Source organism: Trachinotus anak, unplaced genomic scaffold, assembly GCF_046630095.1.
Source record: "Trachinotus anak isolate AG129_WGS33_773 ecotype Australia unplaced genomic scaffold, CSIRO_AGI_Tana_v1 ptg000023l, whole genome shotgun sequence".
NCBI classification, from domain to species: domain Eukaryota; kingdom Metazoa; phylum Chordata; class Actinopteri; order Carangiformes; family Carangidae; genus Trachinotus; species Trachinotus anak.
Genome location: NW_027273874.1, coordinates 9,786,496 through 9,800,000, shown reverse-complemented (window position 1 = coordinate 9,800,000; position 13,505 = coordinate 9,786,496). Strand labels below are relative to the sequence as shown.

The 13,505-nt window shown below is 47.9% G+C and overlaps 1 protein-coding gene across 1 annotated transcript in view; it reads right to left on the bottom strand.

Moving 5' to 3' along the window:
- LOC139606596 (muscle M-line assembly protein unc-89-like) overlaps positions 1–13,505 on the bottom strand; it is an 89,548-nt gene that overhangs the window by 40,821 nt on the left and 35,222 nt on the right. Inside the window, exon 9 of the mRNA XM_071458852.1 lies at positions 2,656–2,979. Within this exon, the coding sequence (XP_071314953.1) occupies positions 2,656–2,979 (324 nt within the window). The remainder of the gene's footprint in view (positions 1–2,655; positions 2,980–13,505) is intronic.

The window sequence follows — 13,505 nt, the reverse complement described above, 5'->3', positions numbered from 1 at the left end:
AGCCTGATGATGATGATGATGATGATGATGATGATGATGATGATGATGATGATGATGCCTTTAAACCCGAATCTTCATCTGTGCTGGTTTCACATTTAAATTTGAGGGTTAGCTCGTTTATTTTTCATCCCTCCATCATGAGAAACCTTCTAATTACTAATAATGAGAAGCTGTGATCATACGACCTTGGTTTGATAAATCGGCCACAAACATGAAACACTTCAGTTATTCCATTAGGCCTGTGATGTCACTGTGATGTCACTGTGATGACATCTTACCTGTGCCGAGGTCAGAGGTCAGGCGGGGGTTCCCTCCAAACTGTATTTGAACACGCGGCGCTGACGGACGAGCAGCAAGTCGCTCCACAGATCTCTGCTGCCGCTGGTTTTCCCGCCACACGACCCCTCTGTTTTATACAGTGTGCTTCTCTTAGGCAGAGACTGGACGATGCTGCGTCGTCACGGAAACCGCGGCGTCCTGACGAGTCGTGTTGGGCTTGTTTTATCTTCAGCTGCTGCAGTGAAGCTTTGCATGAGTTTGTATTTAACTGTTCTGCATTTCAGACCTTCAGGAGAATAAATCAGCTGTTTGCTATTTGTCTGGTTCTGGTTCCTGACACGACAAGAGACGCACAATAAGAGACACAAGAGACGCACAACACCAGACACACAACACCAGACACACAACACCAGGCACATGACACCAGACACACAACAAGAGACACACAACATCTTACTCAGGTGAATAAATCAGCTGTTTGCTATTTGTCAGATGAGGAGGAGGAGGAGACGATGAAGAGGACAGGAACTGGGTTTCTGGTCGAGCTGTCTCTGCAGAGGTTACTGATGATGATGATGATGAAGGTGGTGAAGACGGCCTCATGATGAACCAGTGGTTGGAGCCTTAAAGACATTTGATGTGTTAGCAGCAGCAGACAGAGAACTGTAATGTCCTGACAGTGTGATGTGACCCTGAACGCAGCGTCTGAATAAAGAATAAAGTCTCTGTCTGTCTGTTTGAGGCTCAGTCTGTCCCTCAGGTCTTTAACGTCCTCATTCAGTGTCTCATGACAACAGAGCGTCCTCTGTCTTCACCTTCACCTGTGCAGCCAGGTGTGATCAGAGGGATCTCGTCCATGGACCAGTTCAGAACAACGTCCTGACTCCGGCTCCATGTTGGACTCAGTGAGGACAGACTGAGGACGACCTGCTTCATGTCCAATGACTGAGGAGACACCACCTGACCTGCTGCGAACTGAGACGCTCCCACTTCTCCCAGTTTGTACTCACTGACTGGTGTGAAGCTGCAGCTCCTCGGCTCGTCGACGACCACTTCCTGCAGCTCTACCTCGCTCTACCACACACACTCCCTCTCTGTCGTCACATGTAAAAACTGTGTGTGTGTGTGTGTCTGTGTGTGTGTGTGAGAGAGAAAGTGGTTCTAAGAGAAAACTTCATCCATGAACAAACAAACAGACTCAAAAGTCCACATTAATTATTGACATGGTTTAATGACACAGTTGTCATGGAGACCAGGCAGGAAAAGGACGAGTCAGCTGGACTTTTACCTTCAGCTCTGCTCAGATTTTCAGCCTTTACTATTTATTATATATATTTATATTTTCTTGATCAATGGTTTTCTCAATAAAAGACATGTTATCATTTCTTCAATGTCTTGTTTAGTTCGACCAACAGTCAAAAAATTCTGTTTTTTTCATGTGTGTGTTGTGGAAATTCTCTGCTGCTGGTGAGGAATGAAACAGAGACTTCTGCCGGCCGACAAGGTTTTTATTTTCTTTGCAAAGAAAAGGTCAATCAACACACGAGTGGTGAGAATGAAGAAAGACCCTGGGCATGGGGAGACCTAAACATTTATACCTGAGGAACGCCCCTCAAGAGTGTATCAAAAGCGAGACAAATCACAGACGCACAAGATAAACACAAGGTCCACACAGTGCTGCAGTCGGAGGAAGAGGTGGAGCAGGTGGAGGTGGTGCTGACTTTACACTGAGCTGCAGCCAAAGAAAAGTCCAGTTTCAGTCTGTAGTGATTTGACATCATGGACGGTTGAGCTGAAACTCCAGAGTGATGAAGACAAACCTCAGTCACCACATCTGGTTCCACTAACAGTCTGAAGGCTTCATGTGGCTGCAGTGACACATGAGAGTGTGGCATCAATACTGATCAATACTGATCAATACTGATCAATACTGAGTCTGCAGACTGTGACTGAGTCAGTAGGACTCAGAGTGTCCTCCTGTCTTCATCCATCGTCCATCGGCTCCTCCACCTCCGTTTTCTCTCTGGTCCAAAGTCAGATTGTATCAATGATCAAAGATCAACAGACCAATCAAACTGATTGATCAGCCATCAGAGGAGTTGGATCAATGGAGCTGCTTCTGTTTCTGTCCTGACGTCTCTCTGCAGGAAAGACAGAAGACAGTGAGACAGACAAAATACCAGAGACAAACAACCAGAGACAAATAAATAACCAGAGACAAACAAACAACCAGAGACAAACAGCCAGAGACAAATAAACAAACAACCAGAGACAAACAACCAGAGACAAACAATCAACCAGAGACAAATAAACAAACAACCAGAGACAAACAAACAACCAGAGACAAACAACCAGAGACAAACAAACAACACTGACCTTTGACCTTGAGAGTCACTGTTTTCTCTCTCAGGAAGTTTCCGTCCTTGTAGACTCTGCAGGTGTAGTCTCCTGTGTCTCTGACTCTGAGGTGTTTCAGGGTCAGACTGAGGTCTCCAGTTCTCAGCAGGTCTTCCTTCATCTCTGTTCGGTCTCTGTAAACCTGGTCCTGGTCTTCAGGTCTGTCAGAACCGTTCTGATTCACATGGACCCACCTGTTGTCTCTGTCCCACCAGAACACTCTGACGTGTCCAGACAGGTCAGCTGTGGTCACGAAGGGCAGCTGGACAGACTCCGCCCCCTCCTCCACCTCCACCTGTTGGACTGAGAGGACAACAAACCAGATGATCAGCTGTTCAGACAGCAGCAGCAGGTTTTAATCTCTTTATTGAAGGATCACAAAGTTGTAGAGAAACCTGAAGGACAGAACCAGGACTCTACTCCAGAAAGTGGGTTTCTTAAAAACTCTGAGTGTCTTAATCCTGAGATGAAGGAAACTGAGATCACTTTAACTGTGAGTCAGTTACCAAGGTAACAGCCTCTGTGAAGCTGACCTGCTCTCTGGCAGGTTTTCTTCTGTCTGTCTCCTCCTCATCCTGTCCTCATCACAGAGCAGGTCAGAGACGTTCATCTAAAGAGTTCATGTTGGAGCAGATTCAGATCCTGATCATCAGTTTGTCACCTGAGACCTGTCGTCACTAACATGACTCTGTGATGAGGATCAGTCAGTGTGAGGACACAGACGACCTCTGACAGTCAGATATGACACATGGAGGCTTCATCCTCAGCTTCTGTCTTTAAAACCCTGAGACTCTGAGACATTCACACTCTGTCAGATCGTCCATCAGCTGCTCTCAAACATTTACTACACATTCATCACTGTGAAGGAAGAATCAGTGTGAAGCTTCAGGCTCTGATCTATGAAGAATCATCTGTTCTGATTGGTCTCACTGATGAACCGTCCAATCACAGCTGTCACATCATGTTGTAGGTGAAGTGATGTTTCTGAGTGAGGACGACCGTGGAGCAGCTGGAACACTTTAACATTTCAAAACTGGACTGAATGTATTTAGAGTGTTTGACTGTAGCTGCAGAGAGTCTGACACTGGTTTAACAGCTTTTCACTGACTGGAGACACATTTATTCATTTATTAGAATCTGAGGCTGCAATCACAAATCTGTGGACTACTGTCTGATCTGTTTGAACCAACAACCAGAGACAAACAACCAGAGACAAACAACCAGAGACAAACAACCAGAGACAAACAACCAGAGACAAACAAACAAACAGAGACAAACAAACAAATGACCAGAGACAAACAAACAACCAGAGACAAACAACCAGAGACAAACAACCAGAGACAAACAAACAACCAGAGACAAACAACCAGAGACAAACAAACAACCAGAGACAAACAACCAGAGACAAACAACCAGAGACAAACAACCAGAGACAAACAACCAGAGACAAACAAACAACCAGAGACAAACAACCAGAGACAAACAACCAGAGACAAACAAACAAACAACCAGAGACAAACAACCAGAGACAAACAACCAGAGAAAAAACAACCAGAGACAAACAAACAACCAGAGACAAACAAACAACCAGAGACAAACAAACAACACTGACCTTCACTGTTTTCCCTCTCAGGAAGTTTCCGTCCTTGTAGACTCTGCAGGTGTAGTCTCCTCTGTCTCTGACTCTGAGGTGTTTCAGGGTCAGACTGAGGTCTCCAGTTCTCAGCAGGTCTTCCTTCATCTCTGTTCGGTCTCTGTAAACCTGGTCCTGGTCTTCAGGTCTGTCAGAACCGTTCTGATACACATGGACCTTCCTGTTGTCTCTGTCCGTCCACTCCACTCTGACGTCTCCAGACAGATCAGCTGTGGTCACGAAGGACAGCTGGACAGACTCCGCCCCCTTCTCCTCCTCCACCTCCACCTGTTGGCCTGAGAGGACAACAAACCAGATGATCAGCTGTTCAGACAGCAGCAGCAGGTTTTAATCTCTTTACTGAAGGATCACAAAGTTGTAGAGAAACCTGAAGGACAGAACCAGATCAGACCAGAAGGTAACAGGGACAGAAATCTAGAAACTAAAAGCAGGTGTTGAAGGTGTTGGAGAGGATCAGAGTCTGGATGGTGCTGTGATCGTCTCCTCTCAGTCTGGAGATGAACCTCAGCTCCACAACATTTCACACACATGTTCAACATCAGAGCACAACACAGACACACAAACACTCCTCACATCACAGTCTCACAGTTTGTTGTCAACATGAGTGAAGCCACAGGATCCACTCAGCTCATCTCTGCATCTCTGTCAAAGCTGCTCTGGATCAATAACGTTGATCAGGTCAAAGTTCAACTCTGGGCTCACAGCAAGAATACAGGACCAACATCCCATCAGCCACTGGGAGCAGACAGACAGACAGTGAGCTGCTACGTCTCCATCACTGACATCAAAGTGTTGTATGAAGACGTTTGTCCTCAGAGTAACAGGCTGAGTGTCTGAGTGTTGGACAGAAAGTCCTCAGTGAGGACAGGACGCTCAGCAGACAGACGGAGAGCAGACTGTTGAAGCTGCTGTCTCTGCTGCTCATGGTGGAGCTGCTGCTTTCTGTCTGTCAGGTCTGGACCTTCAGGGTCAGGGTTTGTCCTGAGGGACACTTTATGTTTGGACTCTTGACTTGGACTTTTTGCTTATTTCCTGTTTTATTTTGAAGGATCTTCCCTGGTGTGTCTCAAGTTTAGTTACTTCCTGTCTTTGTCCCGTTTCCCTCGTGGTTGATTGTTTTCCTTCCCCGTGTCTTTAAGTCTCTGTCTTTGCCTTGTTCTGTTTCAGTCTCGTGCTCTGGTGTCTTTTGCTCCTGTTTCGTCCAGTGTTCCCAGTTGTTTTCCTGCTCTCCACTTTTTTTTCTCCAGTTTGGGTTTTGAGTTCTGTGTGTTCTCTCTGGTTTTTTCCACCTTCTCCTGCATTGTCTGCATTTGGGTCCTCAACTCGACAGAACGAGACAGAACCAACTGACCAATATAGAGCCAGCAGACAAATACTTTTTAATTAGCCTTTTACCTGGGAGGACTTTAATGTTTCAAAGGACACTATTTTGCATGAGGACCCTGATTTCCTTAAATGACTGTCTCCATTTGGAAGCAGGACCCTGATTCTGCTGAGCGAGTGGCTCACAACCAGTGGAGCTGATCTTGTAGCCTTTCCTGGGAGGTATCCAGGGGTTGGAGCCCTGTGGGGGCTGGGGTTGGCTCCAGCCCCCACGACTCTGTACAGATGAGCAGTGCAGAAAACCCTGATACAGACACAGGACTGATGCTCTGCATGTAAAACACACCTCTGACCTGTGGTGCACATGAAAGTTGTCTTTCTGATTATTGATGAGTGGATTGATGAGCTGTCTGATCTCTGCTTTAGATAAATAATGTCGGGGGGGGGAGGAGGGGGGGCAGCTGAACTAAAACAGACGAGGGGAAACAACAGGAGCTGAGTTTATTTGTATCTGAGTTGAATGAAGAGAAACCATATGGGAGCAGCGTCATCTGCTCTGGACCAATAAACACTGACAGATGTAAACTCATGAAGTCACTGTGTCACACGCAGCAGCAGCAGCAGCCTGTGACGGACAGCAGTGAGGGTGAGACGCTGGCGTCCTCCTGCACGTCCACGTGGACGTTACAGGTAGAAGACTTTGTCCAAGACGTCAGTGAGACATGAAGTTTAACAGGAGACGGTGCTGAATGTGCAGAGTGTCCTCAGTCTGCGTGGACGCCACTGGTCCAGCTTTTAATGATCTGAACCTGTTCACCTGGTCCCAGGACGGTCAGACCGGTCTTCACCGAGGCTCCGCCCACCTCTGGAAGGTGACACGCTTCTGTCTGAAAGGTCTGCTCTGAGGTCTGAGGTCTACAGCTTCCTGCAGAGTGAGACCAGCACCTTGGTGATCTGAGAGGGATCAAAGTGAACCAGAGGCTGGATTCACAGGAGAACCTCAGTCTGACCACAGTTTGATGGTGGAACAGTCTGACGGCCTCCACCATCAACGCTCAGCAGTCACTGGTCGTCCTGGATGATGTCACACAGCTCAGTGACGTGAGAGGCTGTTCCCTGTGACTTTAACCTGAAAATGTAGCCTCACTGTCATTGGTCAAGGACCAGGAAGTGACGGACTGGAGTAGTTTCACTTTACTGTCAGTGCTGTAGAACACACACACACACACACACAGACACACACACACACACACACACACACGTACACACGCACGCACACACACACACACACACACAGAAACAAACACACACACACACTCACACACACACACACACACACACACACACACACACACACACCTGTGATGATGAATCTTCTCATTAATCCTTGCAGAACCATAATGACGCCACAGGAAACAACCAGGAGAACCAGGAGAACCCAGAATTCAACCAGGCCAGAGAACGGTTCTGTGGACAAGATAAACATCATCATCAACAACAACATGACCTTTACGTGACCCCTGTGACCCTGCTCCTGAACCCCTGTTAATTCAGGTCAGGTCTGATGCTCCAGATGTTCCAGATGGGTATCAGAGATACTAACAGATGTGTTCGCTGCAAGAACGACGCACCAGGTAACTAACTGCTGCTTTTAGCCGCTGCACACCGGTCAGCAAATTCTGGCAGAGGATTTGTGAAGACCTATCGCCCCCCCCCCCAGACATCCCATCCCTGCCCCCCCCCTCACTTTGCCTGCTCGGTGACCTCACTAACATTAATATGGACACAAACAAATGTCACATGCTCCCCACAGTCCTAACCACAGCCAAGAAAACAATCCTCCTGAACAGGAAGTCACAAGAGAACTGAAACATAACGCAGCTTGTTCTAGTTCTGATTATTTCATTAATGTCTAATATTTTATTAGCTCAGAAGGTATCTACATCATTGACCTCTGACCTCTGACCTCTGACCTGTACCTACAGCTCCGACCTCTGACCTGTCCTTACTGTAGGTGTTAGAGTTTGTTGCTGACCTTTGACCTGCAGCTGTATGTCTCTCAGTCTCCGCTCATTTCCAAACGCTGTGACGGTGCAGGTGTAGTTGCCGCTGTCAGAGAGGTGGAGTTTCCTCAGAGTGAGGCTGAGGTCTCCAGTGGTCAGAGCGTCAGTCCTCATCGAGGTTCGGCTGCTGTAAACCTGGTTCTGGTCTCTGAGGTCGTCACCGAGCCGGTTTATCTGGTGGACGGTTGAGGGACTGAGATCGTCGCGGCTCCACGTCACTGTGGGGTTCAGAGGTACAGAAGAGTCCTCACAGGGCAGCGGGACCGACTCCCTCCCCCCGTAGACCTCCACAGTGTCTCCGTGCTGAGAAACTGAAGACACAGAGACAGTGACATCATCAGTGACGTCCCGGTGTCCACAGAGTGAACTGCAGGTCACGTGACCCCCGGTCGTGACGCTGAGGTCAGATAAGAACTGAGCTGCACCTGTTGTTCAGTGTTTTTAACTTCAGGTCACAAATCAGTGACAACACCTGCTCCTCACGTTCAGTGTCCCCTGGAGACACTTCCTTTGTGTGGTCAGTGTTCACAGCTCCAGTGTTTGTGTTCAGTCTGTTTGCATGTGTTTTCTAAGTGGCAGTGTTTTGGGCTCTCAGGGCCACCGTACTCCTGTGGCCCCTGGTGCAGTCTCTCCTACCACCTGGTGTCTTCACACAGGAGTCTGGTCTTCCACCTGCAGCTTTTATTGATGCTGAATCACTGATTTCTGCATCAGAGGAGTCAGACTAGAAGCTTCCCTCATGTTGCTGCAGAGCTCTGAGGTCGCCCTCATATCAGCTGATCTGCGTCAGCCCCCTCACCTCACCGTCTCACTGATGCACGTGTTTGCTTCAAGGTGACCTGGATCATGGGGTCACGTTCCTACAGGTGTGACTGTCTCTGTTACTCTGATGCTCTGACGCCAACACTGATGTGTGAGCAGCTGCTGTGTTCACTGACGCTCAGGTCAAAGGTCAAACGTCAGAGCTGTACATACTGCTTGAGGAGTTATTGTGTTCATAAGGCCAAAACCATGTTTTGTGAAGTCATCATGACGTTGACCTTTGACCTTGAGCTCAACAGTGTGGTCCAGAGCTGACACAGATCTGACTGAGGTCCATGTTGATGGAGGACAAGTTCACACACACACACACACACACACACACACACACACACACCTTCTTTGTTCTTAATCTCGTTGTCCATGACAACACTGAGAACAACAACAACCAGCAGAACCAGGACAGCTGTGAGAACCTTGACCGCGACTAGAAGAGGACCTGTAGTCGACACAAACAACAACATGAGATTCAAATATGAATGAAACTTTATGATCAACAAACACACACACACACACACACACACACACACTACATACCTCTTGATTTCAGGAAGTAAGACAGGAACTTCTTGTGGCTCATACGATGTCGTTGTTGTCGTTGTCGTTCTGTAGTCGACACAAACAGAACTTTAAAACAACACATTTCCTCAGTCTCCTTCACTGACCTTTGACCTCTGACCTGGGTCTCCTGCTCTGACCTGAGTCTCCTTCTCTGACCTTTGACCTCTGACCTGAGTCTCCTGCTCTGACCTCTGACCTGAGTCTCCTGCTCTGACCTCAGTCTCCTGCTCTGACCTTTGACCTCTGACCTGAGTCTCCTGCTCTGACCTCAGTCTCCTGCTCTGACCTGAGTCTCCTTTTCTGACCTTTGACCTCTGACCTGAGTCTCCTGCTCTGACCTTTGACCTCTGCACCAAACCTCCTCACTGTTTAGTTCGGGAGGTTTGGTGCAGACTGGAGCAATAATATTCATTAATAATCAATAATCATTATTCACCTCTGAACATCAGGCCCTGGTTTAATATGTCGGGGCTGAAATAACAAACAGGAAGCTGCAGTATCATCCTGAATGTGCAATGTTTCATGTTTTTGTGAAGTGAAAGTAATATAGTAATATAATGAGTAATGTAACTAATTACTTTGGATGTGAAGTGATAAGAAAAGTAATCTGATTACTTTTAAAGGCGTAAGAAGTAATCTATTACTCTCCCTGAACCTTGAAGTAAACAAATACTGAAGAGTGAATATACAGCTCCTTGGTCTTCCTCAGCCATCCTGTCAGCTGACACCAGGTGACCTGAGGCTGGACTCATCTGATTGGACAAACCCAGTGAATGTACGGCCCATGTCTCCAGCTCAGAGCGAATGCAGTGAGACAGCAGAGCTCCTCTCATCAGGTGCAGCTGTATGATGTTATTGATCTGATCATCAGAACAGAACAGATGATCTGCTTCTTTACTGGTTTCATGAACAACAGGATCAGAACAAACTGAACTAGTTTCTACAGCAGCAGAGTCACTGTCAGTAAACGACAGAATCTCTCTGAAGACTGAAATGTCAGTGAAGCGAATAATATTTATGACATGAAGCTGAATGAAGATCAGTACTTGCTACTTACCCTCGGTGCTCTTCATCCCTTGATACACACTGACTCCACAGACAGTAACAGACGTCAGGAGAAACAGGACGGCAGTGAGAGTCCAGGGCCAGAGTGGGGGAGGGGCTGTGGGCAACACAAACAACAACAAGACAACAAATAAACAAAGTCCAGTAATGAGGAGAGTCTGACCTCTGACCTCTGACCTCCAACCTGAGTCTTGAGAGGTGTGAGGAAGCAGATTCCGTCAGTCAAATTGATCATGTGATTATTGATCGAAGGGGGCGGGTCCTGAAGCCCAGCGTTTTTAGATGGATCAGCTCTGACATCATCGGTTCCACCAGAGAAATGAAGGAAACACACTTCCTGTTTCTCACTGTGACGGAACAGTTCTCTGACACGTTCTCCAACTGTTCCTGATGAAGACGTCTGATTATCATGGATCCTCCACACAGGAGAGACCTGTCTGTCTGACTGTCTGTCTGACTGTCTGTCTGTCTGACAGAGAGAGAGAGAGAGAGAGACCTGTCTGTCTGACTGCCTGTCTGACAGAGAGGAGAGAGAGAGAGAGAGACCTGTCTGTCTGACTGTCTGTCTGAGAGAGAGAGAGAGAGAGAGAGAGAGAGACCTGTCTGTCTGACTAAGAGAGAGAGAGAGAGAGAGAGAGAGAGACCTGTCTGTCTGTCTGACTAAGGGAGAGAAAGAGAAAGAGAGAGAGAGAGACCTGTCTGTCTGACTAAGAGAGAGAGAGAGAGAGACCTGTCTGTCTGTCTGACTAAGGGAGAGAAAGAGAAAGAGAGAGAGAGAGAGACCTGTCTGTCTGACTGTCTGTCTGTCTGACTAAGAGAGAGAGAGAGAAAGAGAGAGAGAGAGAGAGAGAGAGAGAGAGACCTGTCTGTCTATCTGTCTGTCTGACAGAGAGAGAGAATGAAGCTGAACCTGTCTGAACAGTGATTTAAATCTGATCTCCTGCTGCACTGACACTCACACACACACACACACACACACACACACACACACACACACACACACACACACTCATACACAAGTATACTTGTACTTCCATCTTTGTGAGGACACTCATTGACATAATGCATTCCCTAGCCCCTTACCCTAACCTTAACCATCACACCTGAGTGCCTAACCCTGACCCTGACCCTGACCTTAACCTAAACCTAATTCTAACCATAACTCTAAAACCAAGTCTTAACCCTCAACATGTGATTTGAAGGTGTCTCAAAAAGTGAGGACCGGCCAAAATGTCCTCACTTTCCCAAAATGTCCTCACTCTGTTAGTAAAATACTTTTTTTGGTCCTTACTATGTAGCAAGTACAAGTACACACACACACACACACACACACAGACACACACACACACACACACACTGACACACACACTTACCCTCTATGTTCTTCATCCCTTGATACACACTGACTCCACAGACACACACACACACACACACACACACACTCACACACACACACACACACCCACACTCACACACACACACATACTCACACACACACACACACACACACACACACACACACTCACACACACACACTCACACACACACACACACCCACACCCACACACACACACACACACACACACACACTCACACACACACACACACACCCACACTCACACACACATACTCACACACACACACACACACACACACACACACACACACACACACACACACACACACACACACACTTACCCTCTATGTTCTTCATCCCTTGATACACACTGACTCCACAGACAGTAACAGACGTCAGGAGAAACAGGACGGCAGTGAGAGTCCAGGGCCAGAGTGGGGGAGGGGCTGTGGGCAACACAAACAACAACAAGACAACAAATAAACAAAAATAAACACAACAAAATGAAGCATTTCTGATCAATTCACAACAAACTGAGTCCACCTCTGCTCTGACCTCTGACCTCTGCAGGAAGTCCAACCTGTGCTGACCTGAGGTCAGTGTGGAGGATGATCAGAGTTTCTCAGAGCTGGTTACTGAAGTCAAACATCACAGGTGTAAACCCTGTTCTAACACAACAGGGGTTAAAGGAGGACACACACTCAGGTCCCCAGACCTCCAGCTGAGGGGCCACACAGCAAAGGGCCAAGTCAGGATCAGGGACCTGTTTCTGTTTCTGAGCAGCTGCTACAAACCCAGAGTCCAGAGCCGACACAGATCTGACTGAGGAGTGTTCATGTTGATGTTCTCACACACACACACACACACACACACACACACACACACACACACACACACACACACACACACACACACACACACCATACCTTCCATGTTCTTCTTCTCTTTTCTCAGTGTGACACAGACGACAACAACAACAGCCAGCAGAACCAGCAGAACCAGCAGAACCAGGACGGCTACGAGAATCCAGCTCCAGTCTGGAGGCTCTGTAGTCCACACAAACAACAACATGAAATACAACAATAAACTAATAAAAACCAATAAAAATGAAAGAAATCACAACAAGCAGAGGCCATGACCTCTGACCTCTGATCTGTATCTACTGACCTTTGACCTGCAGTGGTACTTCTCCTCGGCTCACTTCTACCCCCCCGTCTCTGACGCTGCAGGTGTAGGTGCTGCTGTCCCTGGTGGTGGGTTCTCTCAGAGTGAGGCTGAGGTCTCCGGTCTCCAGAGCGTCCGTCCTCATCGACGTCCGGCCGCTGTAGCGCTGGTTCTGGTCTTTGAGCTGGTCCCCGTCCAGCTGACGCTGGTGGACGGTTGAAGGTCTGAGGTCGGAGCGGCTCCACACCACCGAGGGCTCCAACAGGTCAAAGGCGGGAAACTGACAGGCCAGCAGGACAAAGTCTGTCCCCTCATACAGCTCCACGGCTGAGGCATGCTGGGAAACTGAGGACACAGACACAACATCACTCCTCCGTCCTCAGCTGAGACAGAGACCGGTCTGATCCGGTTTGTGACTGGACTCACTGCTGCTGCACAAACACCTTCAGGACCCAGGTCACAGCTCTCAGCCTCCTCCTCCTCATCTACTGACTCTCAGAGGGAGGTTTGTTACTGACCACAGGCGCAGGTTCAGGGGGGGTTCAGGAGGGGGGGTCTGTAGATAACACTGCACTATAACCCAGAGGGACCAAACTGCTTCATCAAAAATGACCAGAAGAAGTAAAGCAGAAGTAAAACACCTCATGATAAGTCAAACTCTGACTGATGTCCTGTGATGAATAACTCACTTTCTAAAGAGCATCATGGCAGCTCTCAGCCTGATGATGAACCTGGACGTAGACTCCTGAAGAGCCTTAAAGCTGCGTCTCTCTACTGACCATCAGGGGCCGACGCCACTGGTTGGAAACAGTCTGATTGTGTT